The sequence below is a fragment of the Nycticebus coucang genome, chromosome 4 (genome assembly GCF_027406575.1).
Source record: "Nycticebus coucang isolate mNycCou1 chromosome 4, mNycCou1.pri, whole genome shotgun sequence".
Lineage (NCBI taxonomy): Eukaryota > Metazoa > Chordata > Mammalia > Primates > Lorisidae > Nycticebus > Nycticebus coucang.
This window is the reverse complement of record NC_069783.1, coordinates 138,718,918-138,744,752: the sequence shown is the minus strand read 5'-3', so window position 1 is coordinate 138,744,752 and position 25,835 is coordinate 138,718,918. Positions and strand designations below refer to the sequence as shown.

Here is a 25,835-nt window from a genome sequence, read left to right as displayed (position 1 = left end):
CACTGAAGCATTCTGGATTGAAACTTTCTTTTCTTTTTTTTTTTTCTGTAGGTTTTTTTTTTTTTTTTTTGGTCTGGGCTGGGTCTGGTATATGGGGCTGGCACCCTACTCCTTTCAGCCACAGGCACCACCTGGATTGACACTTTTTCTATTTCACCACTTTGTTTTTCTTTTCTTTTTCTTTTTTTGCTAATACCTAGATTACATGGGAGAGTACTTTAAAGATGCTGCTTGTGGGGTGTGACTCACGCCTATAATCCTAGCATTTTGGGAGGCTCACGCCTATAATCCCAGCACTTTGGGAGGCAGACGCAGGAAGATCGCTTGAGGTCAGGAGTTCAAGACCAGCCTAGTTGGCCCAGCAAAGTGGGTCACATCTGTAATCCTAGCACTGGGAGGCCAAGGTGGGCGGATAGCCTGTGCTCACAGGTTTGAGACCAGCCTGAGCCAGAGCAAGACTTCATCTCTAAAAATAGTCAGGTGTTGTGATGGGCGCCTGTGGTCTCAGCTACTGGAGATGCTGAGGCAAGAGAATTGCTTAAGCCCAAGAGTTTGAGGTTGCTGTGAACCAAGATGCCATGGCACTCTACCAAGGATGAAAAAATGAAACTCTGTCTCAAAAAAAAAAAGAATAAAGATCAGTGGTTGCCAGAGGTGGAGGCATGAAGAGGCACAACATGGAGAATTTTTAGGGCAGTAAAAATACTCTGTATGATACCGTAATGATGGGTACATGTCATTATACATTTGTTCATGGAATGTACAACACCAAGAGTGAACCTAATGTAAACTATGGACTTTAGATGGTGTTGAGAGAACCAGACCAACGCCATCTTAAGGGTTCAGGCATTTTGGCTTCTGTCAGCCATTTTGTACAAAACTGATGAGTCACCCTGAATCACATGTTTTCCACCTGGAATCATTGGCGTCCAATCAGAAACTGCCTTCTGGAGTGGGCCATATGGCAGGATCCATGGCAGCCAATCCAGAAGCAGTCCCTTTGTTTAACTTGTATACACCTACTTTGCTGTGCTATACTATAAAAACACCCCTGTTACAGAGCTCAGGGCTCCTGGCTTGGATCCATTGTAGCCGAGTCCCTGGGAGCCCAAGTTCGAACTTGCAATAAATGGCCCTTTTGCTTTTGCATCAGACTTGACTCCCTAGTGGTCTTTGTGGAGGATTTCCGGATCTGGGCACAACAGTGTCAGTTATAACAAATGTCCAAGTCTGGGGGGGGGTATGTTCATAATGGGAGAGGCCAGGTATATGTTGAAGAAGGGGCTGTAAGGGAAATCTTTGTACCATCTTCTCGATTTTGCTATGAATCTAAAATTTCTCTAAAAGAACAAACACATGGTTGGATGTGGTGGTTCATGCCTCTAATCCCAGCACTCTGGGAGGCCAAGGCTGGTGTTGCAGTTTAGTCAGGACTGGATTTGAACCTGCCTCCCTTGGTATATTGGGCCAGCACCCTACTCACTGAGCCACAGATGCCACCCCATTTCTTTCTCTCTCTCTTTTTGTTTTTTTTTGCAGTTTTTGGCTGGGCTGGGTTTGAACACCACCTCCGGTATATGGGGCCAGTGCCCTACTCCTTGAGCCACAGGTGCTGCCCTTCTTTTTTTTTTTTTTTTGTAGAGACAGAGTCTCACTTTATGGCCCTCGGTAGAGTGCCGTGGCATCACACAGCTCACAGCAACCTCCAACTCCTGGGCTTAAGTGATTCTCTTGCCTCAGCCTCCCAAGTAGCTGGGACTACAGGCGCCCGCCGCAACACCCACCTATTTTTTTGTTGCAGTTTGGCTGGGGCCAGGTTTGAACCCGCCACCCTCGGTATATGGGGCCGGCACCTTACCAACTGAGCCACAGGCGCCACCCCCTTCTTTTACTTTTAATACAAATTAGGGTCTTACTCTTACCTGCACTGGTCTTGAACTCCTGCCACAAAGTAATCCTTCTGCCTTGGATTCTCAAAGTGTTAGGATTATAGGTATGAGCCACTGTGCTTAGCTCCCCTGTTAGTTTAGAGTCTCTACTGTGCTTTTCAATTCTACCATGATTACTTTCCCATTGCTAAACATCATAATCAAACCTACATTTGCTGACCTATTACAATTAAGTAATGAGTAAGCCTTTAAATCACATTTATTTTTCTATTGTCCCCATTCTCAACACCTCCGTTTTGTTAGAAAAGATTTACATTCCTGGTCTCGAGTTGTTTGTTTGTTTGAAACAGTCTCAAGCTGTCGCCCTGGGTAGAGTGCTGTGACATCACAGTTCACAGCAACCTCAAGCTCTTGGGCTTAAGCAATTCTCTTGCCTCAGCCTCCCAAGTAGCTGGGACTATAGGTGCATGCCACAATACCTGGCTAGTTTTTGGTTGTAGTTGTCATTGTTGTTTGTGGATTCAAACCCACCAGCTCCGGTGGCTGGTGCCCTAGCCACTCAGCTACAGGTGCTGAGCCCCTGGTCTAGAGGATTTTTTTTTTTTTGAGACAGACTCTCACTATGTCACCCTGAGTAGGGTGCCGTGGCATCACAGGTCACAGCAACCTCAAATTCTTGGGCTTAAGTGATTCTCTTGCCTCAGCCTCCCAAATAGCAGGGACTACAGGTGCCTTCCACAACACCTGGCTAGTTTTTGATTGTAGTTGTCATTGTTTGTGGATTCAAACCCACCAGCTCCAGTGTATGTAGCTGGCAACCTAGCCACTCAGCTACAGGTGCTGAGCCCCTGGTCTAGAGGTTTTTTGTTTGTTTGTTTGTTTTTGAGACAGTCTCACTATGTCACCCTGAGTAGGGTGTCATGGCATCACAGTTCACAGCAACCTCAAATTCTTGGGCTTAAGTGATTCTCTTGCCTCAGCCTCCCAAGTAGCTGGGACTACAGGTACTTGCACAACAGCTAGCTACTGGTCTAGAGTTTTAACTGGGTTTGTCTTTAGTTCATTTCTTCAGTTTCTTTTGTTAAAACACTTAGAACAATCATTACAGGTTTTTGGATATTTTTTTTTTTTTTTTTAGAGACAGAGTCTCACTTTATGGCCCACGGCAGAGTGCCGTGGCCTCACACAGCTCACAGCAACCTCCAACTCCTGGGCCTAAGCGATTCTCCTGCCTCAGCCTCCCGAGTAGCTGGGACCACAGGCGCCCGCCACAACGCCCGGCTATTTTTTGGTTGCAGTTTGGCCAGGGCCGGGTCTGAACCCGCCACCCTCGGTATATGGGGCCGGCGCCCTACCGACTGAGCCACAGGCACCGCCCGGTTTTTGGATATTTTTATAAGTCTCCCAAGAATGAGTCTACAGGCTCGGCTCCTGTGGCTCAAGTGGCTAAGGCGCCAGCCACGTACACCTGAGCTGGCGGGTTCGAATCCAGCCCAGGCCCGCCAAACAACAATGACGGCTGCAACCAAAAAATAGCTGGGCATTGTGGCGGGTGCCTGTAGTCCCAGCTACTTGGGAGGCTGAGGCAGGAGAATCGCTTGAGCCCAGGAGTTGGAAGTTGCTGTGAGCTATGATGTCACAGCACTCTACCCAGGGCGACAGCTTGAGGCTCTGTCTCAAAAAAAAAAAGAATGAGTCTACAAGTCTAAGGAAAGTGAATTATATCCTTTAACAGAGTTCTAGTTTGCTTTTTACCCCACAAATGACTACCCATGACAGCCGTGTTCATCATCTCAGGTGAGCAGGATGTGTGATGTTGAAGAATAGTTTCCTGATTCATGACTTTCTTACCTAAGACATTCTAGCTCTAGCCTAGTAGCTGTTATGAGTCTCTGCAGATATGTTCTGCACTTCCCTCTTCCCTGCCTTGATCTGCCTGGAATGTTTTCTTTCCTCTGCATCCATCTCTGTCTTTACAGACTTATCTCTTTCAGAGCTCTTTTCTGACCCAAACCAGATGTGAGCAATTCTTCCTTTGAATCCCACAAGGCGCCTTGTTACTATTTCTTCCGACACTTAACCTCAGTGGGCCTTGTGTTACTAAGGTTTGGGTATTTCCACACCTTCACTCCTCCCCTCTTTTCATGCATGGAGGAAAGACGTCTTATCTGTGTCCCCCAGTGCCTAGCACTGTCCCTGGCACCTAATGCATACTAGAAATGAAGCAAGGAATGACTCACTAGTGTAGCAAAAGAAGCAGACTTTGATTTAGGGAAGACTTTTATGCACTTTTATGTTTCACATCTAAGACAATGTGTTTGTAGGGAAGAATTGTTTTCATCATGCTCTGGATGTACACATTCTTGAGATTCTCCTTTCTAAAAGCAAAGTATTTATCACTCAGTAGTCATGTTAGTAAGGGGCTTTCCATCCTATACTGCTACAGTATCTTTGGAATTTTGATCTGTTTAGAAGCTAGGCTTAAAAGAGTGGCAACATGTTTTTTTCATGTATCATCCTGTTACTTCTTGTTTTAACAACAAACACAAGTCCTAAAAAAAAAAAAAAAAACAAGTCCTTTGCTCTCAATTACTAAGGTGTCTATAATAAGGTATAAATGGTATTTAGGGAAAAAACGAAATGCCTATTATGTTTCTTTTTATTTTATTTTTAATTTTTTATTGACACAATAGTTGTACATATTTTTTTTTTTTTTTTTGTAGAGACAGAGTCTCACTTTATGGCCCTCGGTAGAGTGCCGTGGCCTCACACAGCTCACAGCAACCTCCAACTCCTGGGCTTAAGCGATTCTCTTGCCTCAGCCTCCCGAGTAGCTGGGACTACAGGCGCCCGCCACAACGCCCGGCTATTTTTTGGTTGCAGTTCGGCCGAGGCCGGGTTTGAACCCGCCACCCTCGGTATATGGGGCCGGCGCCTTACCGACTGAGCCATAGGCGCCGCCCTAGTTGTACATATTTTTGCAGTACACGTATTTGGGTACACATATACAATGAGTCGTGATCAAATCAAGGTAACTGGTATATCCATCACCTCAAACATCTTTTCTGCTTTTCTCTCTCTTTACAGAGTCTCACTTTGTTGCCTGGAGTAGAGTGCACTGGCATTGTTACAGCTCACTGTGGCCTCAAACTCCTGGGCTCATGTAATCATCCTGCCTTAGCCTCCCAAGTAGCTGGGACTACACGCATACACCACCACACTTGGCTAATTTTTTTCTATTTTTCAGAGTCTTGTTTTTGCTTAGGCTAGTGATCCTTTCCCCTCAGCCTTTCAGAATGCTAGGATTATAGGTGTGAGACACTCACACAGCCTTGTGTGGTTCTTTTTAAAAATAGTATTCTGAATTCACAAACAGAAAAAAAGTATAAAGCTGTCCATTTTATTTGTGCCTGAAGAACCATGGAGAAATGTTTACTCAGAAGTAATTCAATAACATCAAAAAGCTTACACATGATGATATTTATTTATTTATTTATTTATTTTTTGTAGAGACAGGGTCTCACTTTATGGCCCTCGGTAGAGTGCCATGGCCTCACACAGCTCACAGCAACCTCCAACTCCTGGGCCTAAGCGATTCTCTTGCCTCAGCCTCCCGAGTAGCTGGGACTACAGGCGCCCGCCACAACGCCCAGCTATTTTTTGATGTTATTGCAATTTGGCCGGGGCCGGGTTTGAACCCGTCACCCTCGGTATATGGGGCCGGCACCCTACCAACTGAGCCACAGGCGCCGCCCATCATGATGATATTTATTATAAGGAAGATGGAGAAACTTATTAAACAGGAAAGGAAGATTGGGTAGTCAATAAAAATAGTACTTTATAAAGCTATGAAGAAATCTAAAAGACTAGTGATTACATTATGTTAAATAAACATCAAGGATGTAAAACAATTCCAGCTATTTAAAACCTATATGCATGGGGTGATTTGCAAAATTAAAAACATACACGTTGTTTTAGAGTGGTAGGTTAAAAAAAAATAGTATTCTGTCTACTTCTTAATATTTCCATTTGTTTAGGCTGTGTGCAGTGGCTCATGCTTGTAATCCTAGCACTTGGGAGGCTGAAGCCAGTGGACTGCCTGACCTCACAGGTTCAAGACCAACCTGAGTCAGAGCAAGACCCCTTTCTCTAAAAAATAGCTGGGCATTGTGGCGAACACCTGTAGTCCCAGCTACTTGGGAGGCTGAGGCAAGAGGATTGCTTGAACCCAAGAGTTTGAGGTTGCTGTGAGCTAAGACTCCAGGGAACTCTACTGAGGGTGACAAAGTGAGACCCTGTGTCAAAAAAAAAAAAAAAAGAAAGAAAGGAAATATTTCTATTTGTTTAATAAATATCTTTTAAGAGCTTGCTGTAGCTGCCTCTGTGCTGGTGCTGGAGATACAGACTATACTTCTTCTTGCTCCTAATTCATGGTTCAATGGGAGTCAGATGAGTAAACAGAGTGACTATACTCAGATGGGGCAAGTACCTGCAATTGGGAAGCCAAAGTCAGAGACCCTATCCAGCCTGACTACCAAGGAAAGCTTCTCAGAGACTGTAAGAGTGAGGAAGAGTTCGCCAGATAGGAGCTGTGGAAGGTCAGGGAGGGCAGAATAGTACGTTGAGCACAAATAATCAAGTACTAGAGAAAGCCTGCACATTTGAAGACATGCAGTTATTGCAGAATTGTAGGCATGAGTCGTAGCTTTTCTGTCACTCTTTCCCTTGTTTTATTTTATTTATGTTTTATTTTTGAGACAGAGTCTCACTCTAGTGCCAGGGCTAGAGTGCCATGGCCTCAACCTAGTTCACTGCAACTTCAAACTCCTGGATTCAAGCAATTCTTCTGTCTCAGCCTCCTGAGTAACTGGGACTACAGAGCCCCCCAGGACACCTGGCTAATATTTCTATTTTTAGTAGAGATGGGGGTCTCACACTTGCTCAGGCTGGTCTCGAACTCCTGACCTCAAGGGATACTCCAGCCTTGGCCTCCCAGAGTGCTAGGATTACACACGTGAGCCACCATGTCTGGCCACTTCCCTTTTTTTTACTAATTTTTTAGGAGTATAGTAACAAGACACTGGTGATTTAACCATATGAACTAACAAGACCTCCCTGTTGCAGTTGGTACCAAGTAGACATGGACTAGCTGCTACAGCTCCCAGGAGCTGGGCTTAAGAGCCCAGCTTTGGCCTCCTCACTTGGATATTTCGTATATGCAAGGACAGTTATCCAATTCATTCTCTGCCTTGTTCCCAGCTCTGTCATGGTGCCTAGTAGCTGGGTAAATAATTGCTGCATAAATAGAATGGCTACCCTGGCCCCTGGGGAAGATGAGTATTACTCTTTGGTGCACTATTGGCAGTTTGGGCCTCCCAAGGTGAATTCTAGGGTGTCTCTGAGCAATGACATGGTTAACTTAGTTGCAGGCCTCATATATCAGATTTGCTAAGGGGAATCTACTCAAAAATCAGTGATGCCCTTGATATTGTCAGCCAATTAATTCTTTAAGTAGTCCAAGATAGGAAAGGTCTGCTGATTTGATTTTATCTGTCTTTTAAGATTGATCTTTGATTACATCCCATTCCAGCTGGACCTCCTTCTTTTTTCCCCTCCTCCATTACTAATGGTGTAGGATCTAATTACTTCATCACTCCTTAATTTATTTATGAAAAGGCTGAGGTTAAAGTAAAGACTGTAACTCCTGGGTCCTTAGGGGACTGTTTGTAAAAGCTTTCCTCCTTTTCTTTTCTTTCTTTTCAATCTGAAAGCAGTCACTGTTTATTAACTGACCAGATTACAAAAACAATCAGGGCAGATACCTTAGTTCATTCTTCTTTTTTTTTTTTGAAATTTTTTTGTTTTGTTTTGTTTTGTTTTTTGTAGAGACAGAGTCTCACTGTACCGCCCTCGGGTAGAGTGCCGTGGCGTCACACGGCTCACAGCAACCTCTAGCTCTTGGGCTTCAGCGATTCTCTTGCCTCAGCCTCCCGAGCAGCTGGGACTACAGGCGCCCGCCACAACACCTGGCTATTTTTTTGTTGCAGTTTGGCAGGGGCTGGGTTTGAACCCGCCACCCTCGGCATATAGGGCCGGTGCCCTACTCACTGAGCCACAGGCGCCACCCAGTTCATTCTTCTAATAAGCCTATTGATTTGATCTTCCCTGTGACCAGCATCTCCACCTTCTACAAAGTGGGTTGTTTTTTTCTTCATTCCCCCCCCCCCCGTGGAGATGATAACTTAAAGGGCCACAAGAAGTTATTTGCTTCTTTGAAGCGTTTTCCAACAGTATAGATCTCATGAATCAGATCCTCCACGCAGATGATGCCATACTTACCACGAGATCGCGCAATCAAACTGTTATCAGTCAACGGAATTCGTTTCTTATTGATTTTGCTATAACCACGCTTGTAGATTAGCTCATTTACTGACTTCAGATTTGGGTACCCCCATGCAATATACGGTTCTACAATCCTCAGTATGTTAATGGAAGCCTTGCTGAGCTTAACAAAAGTTCCATTGAAGATCTGGCGAAGGCGAAGAAGCTGCAACGCTTTTCGGACCTTTGGACTCACACCATTGATACCTCTGATCCGGATGACAAATGCCAATTTTGGTTCTGTAGAAGTTGCCAGCTTTTCTTGCCATTGTAGCCATCCCAGTCTCAGTTCTGTACATCTGCCTATATTATTTATGATAATGCTTAGCTTTTTCATAGATAAGCTTCCTCCTTGCCTTTCGAAGCATCTTTTGGTCACACTTCTTTCTCAGACTCTTGATCTTCAGCTCTGCGAAATTCTTCAGCTTTTTCTTAAGGGTTTCTGGCACAGCAGGAACCTTCTTTTTCTTCTCTTCAACATCCTCCATGGTTCCAGCCGGAAAAAGAGCGCTTTCCTCCTTTTCTTTCTTCTCCCTTATACATGATAAAACCTCTCTTTTGTCTCTGGCAAGTTAGAATAGTTCTTATTTACAAATTTAAATAAATTAAATTTCCCTCCCAGGACTGCATGGAGGCTGGTCCTTTGGGTTAAGCTTGGCCTGTCAAATCCCTATGGATTAATCAATCTATCAACACTAACTCACTAATCCCAAAGCAAGCAGCTTTCAAAACCTGCACACAGTTTCTGCATTTCTTACCTTCTTCACAAGAAAATTGGGAAAAAGGAGTCTTTTAAAATTTTACATTTTATTATTACACAAGTAATACATGGATAAATTAATCTTGTAAAAAATTAATATGTGGAACACAAAAGTGAAGGGCTGCTTCTCTCTCTCTCTTTTTTTTTTTTTTGCAGTTTTTGGCCAGGGCCAGGTTTGAACCACCACCTCTGGTATATGGGGCTGGTGCCCTACTCCTTGAGCCTGGCTTCTTTTCCTTTCTTTGTATTCCACCCCACTGTTAAGAATTTGGCATGTACCCTTTTATTTAGGCTTTTAAAGAGTACACTTTCCTACATTGTGCCCATTGTGCACATCCAATTTTTAAAATAACATAAATGGTATCATTACGTAGGCGCAGTTATGATAGCTGTTGTTACTCCACTTAACAGATCCTAAGAATTCAGTCAGACCACAGATCTACGTTTTAATGGTTGTAATGTATTTCACAGGATAGAGGTACTATCATTTATATCTGTTTCCCTACTGATGGGCATTAACATAGTTTGCAGTTTTTGTATTACAATTTACGTTGCCAGTACCGGTTCTCTGGGAATTATCCATTCAATCACGGGTCCCATACTGTGGACTCATTGTATGCCAAACACCGGGTTAGCAGTAAACAAAACAGACGTAAAGATAGTTTTGAGTTGAATGACAGAAAGGGGACGTTTTCTTTTTCCAAGAAAGCGAGCGGATAAAGATTGGTCTCTATGCCAACTCAGAAGGCCGAAGAAGCCGTCGCAAAAAGGAAGGAGGGGGCGAGAACTCGTAGACCCTGGCCTGTCGATTCCCTGCAGATTTATCTGGGGAATACAGCGCTGGGGCGGTCATTACAACACAGCACGCGCGGAGTCCAGCCGGACGCTGGGGGCAGGTCCGGCGGGGTGGGGCCGAGCTGCGCGCGACCCTTGGCGCGCTCGGGGAGGTCCGGACGGCTGCGGCCTCTCTGGCCCCGGCTCCCGCGGGCTCTATGACACCGCACTGGCTCGCGGGACGAGGCGGGGTCAGCTGCTGGGGCTGGGCGGGGCACCCCTCCACGCTGTACGTCTCTTGGTGAGCCAGCCTCAGGCGGGACTCTCTCGCGAGACCTAAGAAGGACCGCGCCTGCGCCTTGCGGTAGCGCCTTGTGGAACCTGGTTTGCCGACCGGTGTGTGAAGAAAAGACTGTGTGCAGCCTCTGGGTCTTCTCTGTGGCACTCGCCACTATGAGCAGTACCTTAGCTAAGATCGCGGAGATAGAAGCCGAGGTAATGCGCGCGACTGGCGCTTCACTCCCAGTCCGAGCATCCTTTTTCCGGCAGCGTCGCTCCTGTCGGGTCTCCCTTCACCCGCGTCAGAACCCGGCCCAGATTCCCCGACTCCTGTCAGCCAGGTTGCTGTTCCCTGGTGCTTTCTGCCCAGGCTTGTGTTCCCCGACCCCCTTCATTTCGAGCCGGCGCCCCCCAGTTCCCCTCAAGCCTGGACTCACGTCCCCGACTCCCCTCAGCCCGCACCCTGGCTCCCGGCCTCGCCTCAGCCCAGGCCCGCGTTCCGCACGCCTGCACCCTCGGGCCCTTTTTCCGGACCCCGTCAGTATTCGCTTCCTGTCCTAAGAGTGTTTTCCTCAGTTTCTCTTCCCTTTCTCTGAACAGCCCGGAATCCTGTCCCTCCAACCCTGATCTGGTCTCATATTTCAGGATCCTCATCCTTCCTTTCTCTGCCTCCCTTAACCCGTTCTTTCCCCAGTCTTCACCCGAAGGACCTCCTTTTCCAGAGTATTGCTTCTGGCAGTAGCATCTGCAAATAAGTTGACATCTTTGTGGTGCCACTTGATTGCATCCACGTTATTGCACGTGGATGTTGTGTGATTCCACTGTCTGAGGCACTCAGAGCTCTTTATTTGAGGAAAGTGGTGACCCCGAATTAGATGGGACACAGCAGAAACGAGCAGTGGAAAAGCAATCACCAGATGAGTTTTACTGTAGTCTGTGGACACCAATTGTAATGACTTGTCTCTTTAGTAGGACCTAGGGGAAAAAAAATTATTCTCTCAGAGCTGGGGGAACTTTCATTCTGTACATTTTACCCTGTAGAAGCTGCTTCTGATTTATAAATGGCTGTATTCCTCCCTTATAGATGGCTCGGACTCAGAAGAACAAGGCCACAGCACACCACCTAGGGCTACTGAAGGCCCGCCTTGCTAAACTCCGGCGAGAGCTCATTACTCCAAAAGGCGGTGGTGGTGGTGGACCAGGAGAAGGTTTGTGTTTTTCTTCAATATATTTTTTGGAGGGTATAATTTCTGTCACAATAGTGTATGCATTTGGTTTAAGAACAATTAAAAACTTTCTATCAGGGCGGAGCCTGTGGCTCAAGGAGTAGGGCGCCAGTCCCATATGTCGGAGGTGGCGGGTTCAAACCCAGCCCCGGCCAAAAAAAACACAAAAAAACAAAAACAAAACAAAACAAACTTTCTATCAAAGTAGATTTGTATTTTCTTTTTCTTTGTTTTTTTTTTTTGGCTGGGGCTGGGTTTGCCTACCACCTCCAACATATGGGGCCGGGTCCTACTCCTTTGAGCCACAGGTGCTGCCCCAGATTTGTATTTTCTAAGCATGAATTCTTGAATCGTGTGTATTATATTTTGTTGTACCTGTTTCAGAGGCAAGCAAATATTGTCTAAGTCAACTCTGGTTTTCTTTACTAATGTCTTCCACTGATACAAAGTAGATTTACATTGGCTTACAGAAATATGTAAATTTACACCATCAATAAGATTAAATAAGAAAATTGATGCAAAGGGAAAATGAAGGTAGCAATAATAAATTGAAGCCAAGAGAGATAAAGTTAGGATCCAAGGAATGGCCTAAGGTCTGCATGCTCGCTAGAGAAGGGTCACACACATGTTTGACTATGAACTTATTTATGACCATTGTAAAAAAAGAAAAAAGAAAGCTCAGTCACAATTCCCAAGGTTTGTAAGACCCCCCTCAAACTCCTATTTTTCAATCAATTATTATGTCATATTTGGGCCTTAGTTTATTTTTTGTTTGTTTGTTTGTTTGTTTGTTTTTAAGAGATAGTGTTTCACTTTATTACCCAGGCTGGGCTTAAAATCCTGGGGACCACAGCCTCCCAAGTAGCTGGGACTACAGACACATGCCACCAAGCCCACTTTTTGGAATCTAGTGTTATGTCAAACACTGCATTGAATGTTGTGGATTGCTATGGGTAGAGTTTTGTGTCCTTGAGTTCTACTTTAGAGATAAACCATGAAAAAGTTGAAAAATAAGGCCTGGAAGGATGGGGGTAAAATATGCAAGAAATTATGTGAGTCTTTTTTTAGTCTTTTTTACTTTGTCACCCTCAGTAGAGTGCCGTGGCGTCATAGTTCACAGCAACCTCCAGCTCTTGGGCTTAGGCGATTCTCTTGCCTCAGCCTCCTGAGTAGGTGGGAGTATAGGTGCCCGCCACAACGCCCAGCTATTTTTTTGTTGCAGTTTGGTCGGGGTTGGGTTTGAACCTGCCACCCTCAGTATATGGGCGGGCACCCTAGTCACTGAACCATAGGCACTGCCTGAGTCCTTTTTTTTTTTTTTCGAGACAGAGTCCCAAGCTGTTGCCCTGGGTAGAGTGCAGTGGCATCATCATAGCTCATAGCAACCTCCAAGAAGATCAAGTGATCTTCTCGCCTCGATTTTTCTTTTTAGTAGAGACAGGATCTCGCTCTTGCTCACAGCTGGTCTCCAATTCATGAACTCAATCAGTCCACTAGCCTCAGTCTCCTAGAGTGCGAGGATTACAAGTGTGAGCATTCTTTTTTTTGTTTTTGAGACAGTTTCACTTTGTTGCCCTTGGTAGAGTGCAATGACATCTTAGCTCACAGCAACCTCAATGCTTGGGCTCAAGTGATTCTCTTGTCTCTGCTTCCCAGGTAGCCAGGGCTATAGGTCCCCAGCACAATGCGCAGCTGCTTTCTAGAAATGGGGTCTTGCTCTTGCTCAGGCTGGTCTTGAACCTGTGAGCTCAGGTAATCCATCCTCCCCAGCCTCCCAGAGTGCTGGAATTACAGGTGTGAGTCACTGCGCCCAGCCTAATTATATGAGTCTTAACAATCCCGGAGTAACTCTCCTCTTTTTGATGTTTTTGATGTTTTAGGTTTTGATGTTGCCAAGACAGGTGATGCTCGAATTGGGTTTGTGGGTTTTCCCTCTGTGGGGAAGTCAACACTGCTCAGTAACCTGGCAGGAGTGTATTCTGAGGTGGCAGCCTATGAATTTACTACTCTGACCACTGTGCCTGGTGTCATCAGATACAAAGGTGCCAAAATCCAGGTGAGTCAGTCAGGCCTGTAGGCTAGGGAATGAAGAAATCCATTCTTTTGCTCATTTAGGAAGAACTTTATTGAGAGCTCATTGTATGCTAGGCCTGATCTTCAGGTCTATTGGGCCCTTATTGTCTAGGATAGATAGGATAGAGCCTTACATAAATACAATAATACAGTGGGGTAGTGCCTGTGAAAATGGCAAAGAAATAAATACAATAATACAATAGGATAATACCTGTGAAAATGCCAATAGAGAAGGGGCTACTTTTTCACCTTAGGATAAGGGAGAATGCTCTGGTGAAGTAAAGGTTTCATGTAGAAAGTGACATTGCAGGTGCCTGTAGCTCCAGCTACTTGGGAGGCTGAGGCAAGAGAATCACTTGAGCCCAAGAGTTTGAGGTTGCTGTGAGCTGTGACACCACAGCACTCTACCGAGGGTGACAAAGTGAGACTCTGTCTCAAAAAAAAAAAAAAAAAAAAGGAAGTAATATTGGAGGTGGGTCTTGAAGTTAGAATAAAATTTAACCAGGTAGAGAAGGACAAGAAAAGGGCATTTCAGGCAGCAGGAATGGTGAACAACCTGTTGCGATGTCAGAAAAGGTGTGGTAGAAGCTGACTAGAGAGGTGGGTTGGGGCTGAATCATGAAGGGACTTGTATATAACCTGCTTAGGAAATTGAATTTTATCTTGTATGAAACTAGGAGCCATGAGAATCTTTTTAAAAAATGAATAACATGATCCCACCCTTTAAGAAGGTAATTCTTGTTTGTGAGGCCTAATGAAGTTAGTCTCTTCAGATGTTCTTAGATGATAGATTTAGGGCTCCCAAATGAAGGGTTCCCATGGATATAAAAGAAGGTGTACAAATCTATAATAGAACATATTCTTGTGGCCTGTAGAGCTTCTTAAGAATGCAAGGTTCTGAACTTCATGACATTTGAATCTGTGTTTGAGGTTCTTAAACTATTGTTGCATAGTGTACCCTTAATTTCTCAGCAGTTAATTTCATGTTTCCTTTTCATGTGTGAGTAATTTTTTATGTTGCCCCAGGCCAAAAAAACTACTTAATGTTCTGTTCATAAACTAGGTAAGTCTAAACATCTTAAGTATTTATTTCCTTGTAGCAACAGTTATTTATTAATGTAATATGTATACCTATTGGGTACCACATAATTCCTCAAATATTGGACTCAGATTGGATCTTGCCACATTTATTCCATTTTCCATATTGATTTTTGTGTGGTACTTTTTACCATAGCAACTGCTGAAAAACCCAAATTCCTAAAAATATGGATCTGATGTAATTAAAGGTAATCTAGTGGCATCTGATGTTGAAATTATGAGTTAATAGAGCTAGTAGTACCTTGGTGCCTGATAGAAATCAAGAATTGCTGTGTATCTCTTGAAAATTTAGAATATCCAGTCTGTAAGTTCTCTAGAGTGCCCCAGAGTGCCTTAGCACATACCCTGTTTTCCCGAAAATAAGACATCCTCCGAAAATAAGACCTACTTACACGAAAGATAAGACATCTCCTGAAAATAAGACCTAGCGCATCTTTGGGAGCACACCTTAAAATAAGAAACTGTCTTATTTTCGGGGAAACAGGGTGGTATGCGAACTAGTGTACCAGTGTGTGGGCATTTGTTGGTCTCCTTGCTGAGCTACACAGTGAATTGTGAGATATATTCATACTTCTTTTTTTTTTATTATTTTATAATTTTTTTTTAGAGACAGAGTCTAACTTTGTTGCCCTTGGTAGAGTGCCATAGTGTCACAGCTCATAGCAACCTCTGGCTCTTGGGCTTAGGCAATTCTCTTGCCTCAGCCTCCTGATAGCTGGGACTATAGCCTCCTGATAGCTGGGACTATTTTTTGTTGCAGTTTGGCTGGGGCTGGGTTTTAAACCTGCCACCCTCGATATATGGGGCTGGCGCCCTACTCACTGAGCCACAGGTGCCGCCCCATACTTCTTTTATTATAGAATTTAAAGTAGGAAGGGATCTATGTCTTGGTGGTATTTTCAGTGGCCTTTTTTCCTGCTGGTTCAGTGACCATGCAGAAACTGTATTGGGAAATGTCCCTTTCTGGGATCTCGTGTCCAGATATACATAACAAAAATGAGGTAATATGGATATATCTGGACTATGTCTTGATTCTAGTTGGTTTCAGAGCCTTTTTCTTTCTTTTTTTTTGAGACAGAGCCTCAAGCCGTCGCCCTGGGTAGAGTGCTGTGGCATCACAGCTCACAGCAACCTCCAACTCCTGGGCTTAAGTGATTCTCTTGCCTCAGTCTCCCAAGTAGCTGGGACTACAGGCACCTGCCACAACGCCCAGCTATTTTTTGGTTGTAGTTGTCATTGTTTGGCAGGCCCGGGCTGGATTTGAACCTGCCAGCTCTGGTGTATGTGGCTGGCTCCTTAGCTGCCTGAACTACAGGTGCTGAGCCCATTTATTCTTTTTTTTAGTCAGTTTCACTTTGTCGCCCTGGAGAGAGTGCTGTGGTGTCATAGCTCACAGCAACTCCTGGGCTCAAGTGATTCACTTGCCTCAGCCTCCTGAGTAACTGGGACTACAGGCGCCCACCACAACTCTTGGCTATTTTTTTTTTTTTTTTTTAATTTTTTTTTTTTTTTTTTTTGTAGAGACAGAGTCTCACTGTACCGCCCTCGGGTAGAGTGCCGTGGCGTCACACGGCTCACAGCAACCTCTAACTCCTGGGCTTCCGCGATTCTCTTGCCTCAGCCTCCCTAGTAGCTGGGACTACAGGCGCCCGCCACAACGCCCGGCTATTTTTTTTTGTTGTTGCAGTTTGACCGGGGCTGGGTTTGAACCCGCCACCCTCGGCATGTGGGGCCGGCGCCCTACTCGCTGAGCCACAGGCGCCGCCCAACTCTTGGCTATTTTTTAAGAGGTGGAGTCTCATTCTTGCTCAGGCTGGTATTGAACTTTTGAGCTCAAGCAATCCTCCTGCCTTGGCCTCCTAGAGTGGTAGGATTACAGCTGTGAGCCACTGCACCCAACCCTTGTTTCAGAGACATGTTGATAGTCACAGCTTTGCTACTCAGAGAATAACTTCTGTCCTGATGGGATGCTGTTGACATCTTTCTTAGGGCTTCTGAGTGTATCAGAATAGAGAGTTGCTTAACTCTCTCTTTCATTCTCTTTTCCACAAAACAAACCTTCATTGATTTCATTCATTTCAATCTCCTTAGGGTTTTCCATCCCCCTTTGTTTTGCATAGTGCCTTCTTTGCCTAGTCTAGTCTGTTTTTCCTACCCTTATGGTTTTCTCCAGAAACCAACTTAAGTAAGCATACCAGTAAGTGTGCTTAACTGGATTAAGATGACTATCCTGAAAAAAATTTTTTTTTTTTTTTTTTTTGTAGAGACAGAGTCTCACTGTACTGCCCTTGGGTAGAGTGCTGTGGCGTCACACGGCTCACAGCAACCTCTAACTCTTGGGCTTACGCAATTCTCTTGCCTCAGCCTCCCGAGCAGCTGGGACTACAGGCGCCCGCCACAACGCCCGGCTATTTTTTTTGTTTGTTTGTTTGTTGCAGTTTGGCTGGGGCTGGGTTTGAACCCGCCACCCTCGGCATATGGGGCCGGTGCCCTACTCACTGAGCCACAGGCGCCGCCCTTTTTTTTTTTTTTTTTTTTTTTGAGACAGAGCCTCAAACTGTTGCCCTGGGTAGAGTGCTGTGGCATCACAGCTCACAGCAGCCTCCAACTCCTGGGCTCAAGCGATTTACCTGCCTCTGCCTCCCAAGTAGCTGAGACTACAGGCGCCCACTATAATGCCCAGCTATTTTCTGGTTGCAGCCCTCTTTGTTTGGCAGGCCCGGCCTGGATTCGAACCCGCCAGCTTGGGTGAATGTGGCTGGTGCCTTAGCCACTTGAGCCACAGGCACTAAGCCTGCCCTGAAATGTTTTTAAAAAGACTTTTTTTTTTTTTTTTTTTCCAGACAGAGTCTCACTTTGTTGCCCTGAGTAGAGTGCTGTGGCATCACAGCTCACAGCAGCCTCAAACTCGGGCTTAAGTAATTCTGTTGCCTCAGTCTCCCAAGTAGCTGGGGACTACAGGTTGTGTGAGCCCACCATAACACCTGGCTATCTTTTGGTTGTAGTTGTCATTGTTATTTGGCAGGCCCAGGCTGGATTCGAGCCCACCAGCTCTGGTGTATGTGGCTGGTGCCCTAGCTGCTGAGCTATAGGTGCCGAGCCTTTTTTTTTTTTGGTTTTTTTTTTTGAGACAGAGTCTCAATTTGTCACCTTTGGTAGAGTGCAATGGCGTCATAGCTCACAGCAACCTTAAACTCTTGGATTCAAACAATTCTCTTGCCTCAGCTCCCAAGTAGCTGGGACTATAGGCGCCCTCTCCAATGCCCAGCTATTTTTAGAGGTGAGGTCTCTCTCTTGCTCAGGCTGGTTTCAAGCCCAATAGCTCAGGCAGTCCACCCACCTCAGCCTCCCAAGCACTGGGATTACAGGTGTGAGCCACTGTGCCTAACTACTAAGAAAACTGTTTTATGGCAGAAGACTCATGAATTAGAACCACTTAAAATGAGGGATTTTGGGTTTATGTTGTAAGGAAGATCTTTAATAATAAAGGTGCCCAAAAAATGTAATGTTACCTGTTGTTGAAGAATCACTGTGTCCAATGGTCTTCAAGTAGTGACTGAACAATGACTTACCATGATATTAACAAAGAAGACTGATGTGGCTGGGCACAGTTACTCATACCTATAATCCTAGCACTTTGGAAGGCAGAGGTGGGAGGATCACTTGAGGCCAGAAGTTTGAGACCAGCCTGAGGAAGAGTAAGATGCTATCTCTAGAAGAAAATATAAAAATTATCTGGATGTGGTGGTATGTGCCTGTAGTCCCAGCTTGTTGGGAGGCTTAAGGCAGGAGGATTGCTTGAGTCCAGAGTTTATGGTTATAGTGACTTATGATGATGCCACTGCACTCTAGCTGGGGCAACAGAGTGAGACTTTATCTCAAGAAAAAAAAGAGACCCATGTATCACATAGGCAGATATTGGTCTGCAGAGTGGAAGCTTAGTGCTTTGAAAATTATTACCAGGGGGGCGGCGCCTGTGGCTCAAAGGAGTAGGGCGCCAGTCCCATATGCCGGAGGTGGCGAGTTCAAACCTAGCCCTGGCCAAAAAAAATAAAAAAAAAAAAGCTCCTTTGTAAAAAAAAAAAAAAAAAGAAAATTATTACCAGGGAACCTAGAACTCTATTGTCTTGTACACAGTTGACTTGCTCATTTAAGTTATCTGCTTTAACCTTGAAGGACATTTGACTTTGAAGTAGTTTAACATTCAGTTTCTCGAAATTCTATAATTCCATGATATAAAAAATATTTTTTTCTTTTTTTTGTAGAGACAAGAGTCTCACTTTATGGCCCTCTGTAGACTGCCATGGCCTCACACAGCTCACAGCAACCTCCAACTCCTGGGCTTAAGCGAGTCTCTTGCCTCAGCCTCCCGAGTAGCTGGGACTACAGGCGCCCGCCACAATGCCCAGCTATTTTTTTGGTTGCAGTTTGGCCAGGGCCGGGCCTGAACCCGCCACCCTCGGTATATGGGGCCGGCGCCCTACCAACTGAGCCACAGGCACCGCCCAAAATATTTTTTTCTTATCTAGTAGCTGGCTATAATATGAAATTTAGAAATATAAACTGCCAAATTCTTTTATTTTCTTTTTATTTTTTTGAGACAGAATCTCACTCTGTTTGCCCAAGCTAGAGTGCTGTGTCATCAGCCTACCTCACAGCACCTCAGACTCCTGGGTTCAAGCAATCGTCCTGCCTTAGTCCCCTAAGTAGCTGGGACTACTGGTGCCTACCACAACACTGGGCTAATTTTTTTCTATTTTAGTAGAGATGAGGTCTCAGTCTTGACACAGGCTGGTTTCCTGAGCTCAGGCAATTCTCCTGTACAGGGGTGAACCACCATGCCTGGCCCATTGACTGTTTTTATTAAATGAAATTTAGTTGCTACATTTAAATAGTTAAATGTAACTTTTAAAATATTTCCTTTTCAAAAAAAGCTAAACTTAAGTTGCTTTTATTTTTGTAGGAGCCTTAAATTTTCCTGCTATGTTCAGATGCCATAGTTAGGAAGGCTTTCCTCTTTCCCCTTAGTTTATTATTTATTCTCTTTTTTAGATGATCTTGTACTTGGTGTTATATAGTCATATTTCAGATTTTGCAGTTTTAAATTATTCAGAGGATTTTCCTCTCAAGTTGTTAACAATCAGTTGGATTTTCAATATGTAGTAAAGCCTTTTAATAATGAGAGTATGTGTGTATGTTTTGTTTCTTTGTTTGCTTATTTATTTATTTATTTATTTTGTAGAGGCAGAATCTCACTTTATCATCCTCGGTAGAGTGCCGTGACGTCACATAGCTCACAGCAACTTCCAACTTTTGGGCTCAGGCAATTCTTTTGCCTCAGCCTTCTGAGTAGCTGGGACTACAAGCACCCACCACAATGCCCAGCTATTTTTTTGTTGAAATTTGGCCGGGGCCAGGTTTGAACCCGCCACCCTCGGTATTTGGGGCCTTTGCCCAGAGTCTTAACTGTTGCCCTGGGTAGAGTGTGGGTCACAGCTCACAGGAACCTCAAACTCTTCGGCTCAAGTGATCATCTGACCTCAGCCTCCTGAGTAGCTGGGATTATAGGTGCTCGCCATAATGACTGACTATTTTTACAGATGGGGTCTTGCTCTTGCTCAGGGTGGTCTCAAACTCCTGAGCTCAAGCAATCCTTCCACCTTGGCCTCCCAGAAATTTTTCATTTTTAGTAGAAATAGGGTTTCACTTTCGCTCAGGCTGGTCTTGAACTCCTGAGCTTAAGCAATCCAAATGCCCAGCCTTCCAGAGTGCTAGGATTACAGGGGTGAGCCACCACACCTGGCCCTGTGTTTTGTTTTTAAGAGAAAGAAATTTATTAAGAATCATTGGGAGGGCTGAAAAAAACGAGTTTAGACTTAATTCTAGGAACAGTTGATTATGAACTTTTTGTTTGTTGTTTTAAGGTGTTGGTCTATTAACTTTCCATAACCTCAAACTCATGGGCCCAAGTGATCCTCTCACCTCAGCCTCCTGAGTAGCTGGGACTACAGGGACACACAAACATGCTTGGCTAATTTTTCTGTTTTTTTGTAGATATGGGGTCTTGTTGCCCAGGCTGATCTTGATCTTCGGCTTGCCTTGGCCTCCCAAAGTGTTAGGATTACAGGCATGAGTCACTTCACCTGGCCAGCCATCTGCATTTTTTGCCTGGTTAAGAATGGCTGCAAAAATTTTTTGTGAGTCAGGCATCTGCAAAAATCTTAGTCTGTATTACATGTAAATGTCAAGGTCCAGCTGTTACCTTAGTAAAGAATTGCATGGAGGCTGAACCTTCTGTAAAGTGGGGGAACATTTTAAAATGTTAATGTAGAATAATGGATTTTAGCTAATAAAAATGGATTATAAACTTATTTGATTTATTAGTATTATGACTTTGGGCAGGTTAGTTACCCTTTATAAACTTCATTTGTTAGGCATTTTATTTATTTGTCTGTGTATGTGTGTGTGTTTTATTTTAGGTTAATGCGAGGGTACAACTAGGTTATAACATTTGCATTTGTTAGATAGAGTCCCTCTTGTAGTTGTGTCCCACACTCAAGAAGTTGTTAGGCATTTTCGACTAGGTGAAGTATATAAAAAACCTGTAGCTGGCATTTAGTAGATGCTTAATCATGTAATATTTGTATACTTATAAGGAAGATTGGATTTGGGTCTCATAAATTGTGGACAGTTGAGGAGAAATAAATCATTCTGTTTTATCGTTTTAGAGTTATAACTGGTTTTTCCTTTCCTCTCCTTGCCTCATCATTGATCTTGCAGCTCCTGGATCTCCCAGGTATCATTGAAGGTGCCAAGGATGGGAAAGGTAGAGGCCGTCAAGTCATTGCAGGTGAGTGGTCCAGGGCCACCATCTTGGGATATCATCATTCCCTGGTATTATTCCTTTAGCCCAGTGGTTCGCAACCTTCCTAATACCGCAGCCCTTTAGTACAGTTCCTGTGGGTCTCGACCCACAGGTTGAGAACCGCTGTGTTTAGCCAGAGACTATTAGGCTTGGAGATTATACCACTGTGAAGTGCATAGTTTCACCTGACTTCTTACCAGAGTAGAATGCCTGAACTTGACAGAATCTCAGATAATAATAGTCCAGGCTCTCTATTAAAGGAGAAACAGGAAAATCGAAGTGCTTTGGTCCAGTGTTGAATTGTTGGTGGCAGATTCAGAACTGGAATTCAGGTTTCCATGCCTTCCTTCTTTTCTTTTTTTGAAAGTAAAATGTAGGGGGCGGTGCCTGTGGCTCAGTCGGTAAGGCGCTGGCCCCGTATACCAAGGGTGGCGGGTTCAAACCCGGCCCCGGCTGAACTGCAACCAAAAAATAACCGGGCGTTGTGGCAGGCGCCTGTAGTCCCAGCTACTCAGGAGGCTGAGGCAAGAGAATCGCTTAAGCCCAGGAGTTGGAGGTTGCTGTGAGCTGTGTGATGCCATGGCACTCTACCGAGGGCCATAAAGTGAGACTCTGTCTCTACAAAAAAAAGAAAGAAAGTAAAATGTAATGAAAGGCTAATCATAAATTGCAGCAATCTCTTCTTATGTCTGTTATCATTCCCCACAGGCAGCCACTATCAACTCTTCAGCTTTTCCTTCTGCTACCTTTATATTTTTAAATATTATGCTTATACTGCTGATCAGTGATTAATTTTAGTTATGGTTTCATGTTACAGTAACTCTCATTTTCCATATCTCTCTTCCTCCATTCTTTGAAAGAAATTGTATTCCAGTTTAGTTAAATCACTAGTCATGGTTTACCTTATTATGTAATAACTGTATAACTTATGTTCAGTGCTGAGATAAGTAGTATGCTATGACCTGTATTCTTTTCTCTTGAAATCTTTGTTTTTTTATGGAGTTATTACTTGGCTCCTTTTTTCCTTTTGTTTACATTTATGTGTGTTTGTTAATAATTTTCAAATGTTCCAACAAATCAAGTGTCTATCAACCAATATTTTTCAAAATACTTAAACAGTTCCAGTACAATCTTACTGATTTAATTCTTTCCCTATAATCCTGACATACACTCCTGTATTCTTTGTTTTTGTGTTTCAATCTGTATTGATTACTTTCTACATCAGTGCTGTCCAGTAAACAGTGGAAATGTTCAGAATTGGTGCTGTTCAATACTATATAGCTCCTAGCCATTTGTGGTTTTTGAGCACTTGAAATGTGCCTAGCACAATTGAGGAACTGAATTTTTTTTTTTAGTTTTAATTAGTTTAAATTTAAATAGCCAAAAGTAGCTAGTGGAACCTGTAATGGACATTTTGCAAGGCTATCATCCTGAGATTTTCTTCTGTTCTTTTTTTGTGTGGGGTCCCCTATTTTTGAGGGATAGTATCTTTTTTCTTGGCATTATTTCTGTATTTTGCTGAAGCACATGCTTTAGTAACTTCCCTAGAAGGTGAATGATAAAGGTAAATTTTTCTGTCTTTTTTTCAGACAGAGTCTAATTTTGTCACCCTTGGTAGAGTGTTGTGGCGTCACAACTCACAGCAACCTCAAACTCTTCAGCTTAAGCGATTTTCTTGCTCCAGCCTCCCAAGTAGCTGGGACTACAGGTGCCCGCCACAGTGCCCAGCTATCTTTTTGTTGTAGTTGTCATCGTTGTTTAGCTGGCCCAGGCTGTTTTCGAACCTACCAGCCTGGGTATATGTGGCTGGTGCCCTACCCACTGAGCTGTGGGCGCTGCCCTTTTTCTTTTTCATGTTTCAAAGTATTTTTATTCTATTCTTATTCTGAATCATTAATTTGGCTCTTTATAGTATTAAAAGTTTGAAGTTATTTTCCCTTAAAATTTTGAAGAACACTAACTTCTAACATCTACTGTTACTGCTGAGTTCAATGCTGTTAGAATTTTTTATGGTTTTTTTTTCTGGGGGGTAGGTAGTGGTAGAAAAACTGTTTTTTCCCTTACTGGGAGCTCTTAGAAGCTACATAACAAGGTATCTCTTGGTTTGGTTTCTTTCTTTGTTTTATTCTTCCCTTTTTAAAGTTCATTTTGCTGTATATTTGGTGGATCCTTTTAATATAATGACTCATATCTTTAATTTAGGGGAAATTTTCCTGTTTTATATTTGATAATTGTCAATATTTTCTGTGTTACTTTATGGAATTTCTATTAATAGGATGCTTAACTTCTTGGGCTTATAATTTTCATAATTTAAAAAAAATTATCTTTTTTCTCTTCATTTTTCTTTTTTCTTAAATTTCAAAGTATTGTGGGAGTACAAATATTTTTTGTTATATGGTTGCTTTTATAATTCTTGAGTCAGGATATATAGTGTGCCTGTCACTCAGAGAGTGCTCACTGTATCTGTTAGATAGGTTTTTACACATCCCCTTCCCCTTCACCTGCTTATTTCTATTGAGTTTTACTTCCTTCTCTGTATGTGTATGTTCATCATTAGTTCCAACGTAATAGTAAATACATGTGGTTTCTTTCTTTCTCTGTTTTTGACAGAGTAGAGTGCCTCTACCCTCGGTAGAGTGGTGTGGCGTCACAGCTCACAGCAACCTCAAACTCCTGGGCTCAGGTGATTCTCTTGCCTCAGCCTCCCAAGTAGTTGGGACTACAAGTGTCTGCCACAATGCCTGGCTATTTTTTGTTGCAGTTGTCGTTGTTTAGCTGGCCCAGGCCAGGTTTGAACCCACCAGTCCTGGTGTATATGGCTTGCGCTCTAGCTGCTGAGTTACAGGCACCGAGCCACAGCTGTTTTTTTTTTGAAGAGACAGAGTCTCACTTTCTCACCCTTGGTAGAGTGCCGTGGTAGCACACAGCAACCTCCAACTCCTTGGCTTAGGCGATTCTCTTGCCTCAGCCTCCCAAGCAGCTGGGACTATAGGCGCCTGCCACAATGCCCGGCTATTTTTTTGTTGCAGTTTGGCCGGGGCCAGGTTTGAACCCACCACCCTCAGTATATGGGGCCAGTGCCCTACCCACTGAGCCTCAGATGCCACCCAGCCGCAGCTATTTTTTAAAAACTGAGTTCTTGCTATGGCTTGGGCTGGTCTTGAACCTGTGAGCTTAGGCAGTCCACCTCCCTTGGCCTCCCAGAGTGCTGGGATTTACAGGCATGAGCCACCACACACAGCCTGCATGTAGTTTTTGTTCATCCATTTTTTTTTTTTTTTTTGAGACAGAGCCTCAAGCTGTTGCCCTGGGCAGAGTGTTGTGACATCACAGCTCAAAGCAACCTCCAACTCCTGGGCTCAAGCGATTCTTTTGCCTCAGCCTCCCAAGTAGCTGGGACTACAGGTGCCCGCCGCAACACCTGGCCATTTTGGGGTTGTAGCTGTCATTGTTACTTGGTGGGTCCGGGCTGGATTCGAACCCACCAGCTCTGGTGTATGTGGCTGGTACCTTAGCTGCTTGAGCGATAGTTGCCAAGCCTGTTCATCCATTCTTTACATACTTCACTTGGAATAATGGCCTTCAGTTTCATCCAAATTGTTACAAAAAGGATTATGTCATCCTTCTTCATGGTGTGTGTGTGTGTGTGTATCTCACTTTTTTAAATCCACTCAGGAATTGATGGGCACTTGGGTTGATTCCACATCTCTGCAATTGTGAATTATTCTACAGTAAACATTCGAGTGCAGGTGTCTTTTTGATGAAGTTACTCTTTTCCTTTTCCTTTGGGTAAATATTCAGTAGTGGGATTATTCATTCATTCAAAAGGTAGGTCTACTTTTAGTTCTTTGTGAAATTTCCATACTGTATTCCATAAAGGTTTACTAATTTGTAGTCCTACCAGTAGTATATATGTCTTTTACTTTTTTCTTTGTGAAATTTTCTCAGTTTATCTTCCAGTTCCCCTAATGAGTTTATTTCTACTATGGTATCAATTTTAATTTAAGACTTTAAGACTTTGCTTCCCATGGTTTCTTTTTTAGCATTTTAGTCTTGTTTCATGGATGTATTATGTACTCTTAGATTCTTACTTGCTTTCTTGCTTTTATCAAGGACACCTCTGACTTTCCCCACTCAGACCTAATGGTAAATTTTTTTTTTTTTTAAAGACAGAGTCTCCCTCTTGCTCAGGCTAATCTTGAACTTCTGAGCTCAAGCAATCCTGTCTCAGCCTCTCAGAGTGCTAGGATTACAGGTGCTGCACCCAGCCCATTTACACCTTTCTTGAGAGGGTAACACAGATATCACACCTTCCTTGAAATATTTGCTTTACTTGTTCTCTGAGATGCCAGTGTTCCTTCTTGGTCTCTTTTGCTTGATTTGTCCCATTTTCAAGTTTTCTCTACGTGTGGATTCATTGGGCCTGGCACAGTGGCTCATGCGTATAATCCTAGCACTTTGGGAGGATGAGGTGGGTTGATCACCTAAGG

General features: G+C 43.8%; 1 protein-coding gene across 1 annotated transcript in view; it reads left to right on the top strand.

The window, feature by feature from the left end:
* Nucleotides 1–10,099: 10,099 nt before the first annotated feature.
* The window catches only part of DRG1 (developmentally regulated GTP binding protein 1), a 41,143-nt gene continuing 25,407 nt past the window's right edge, over nt 10,100–25,835 (top strand). Inside the window, exons 1-4 of the mRNA XM_053586908.1 lie at nt 10,100–10,299; nt 11,168–11,291; nt 13,190–13,365; nt 21,261–21,330. Of these exons, the coding sequence (XP_053442883.1) occupies nt 10,258–10,299; nt 11,168–11,291; nt 13,190–13,365; nt 21,261–21,330 (412 nt within the window). The 5' untranslated portion in view covers nt 10,100–10,257. The remainder of the gene's footprint in view (nt 10,300–11,167; nt 11,292–13,189; nt 13,366–21,260; nt 21,331–25,835) is intronic.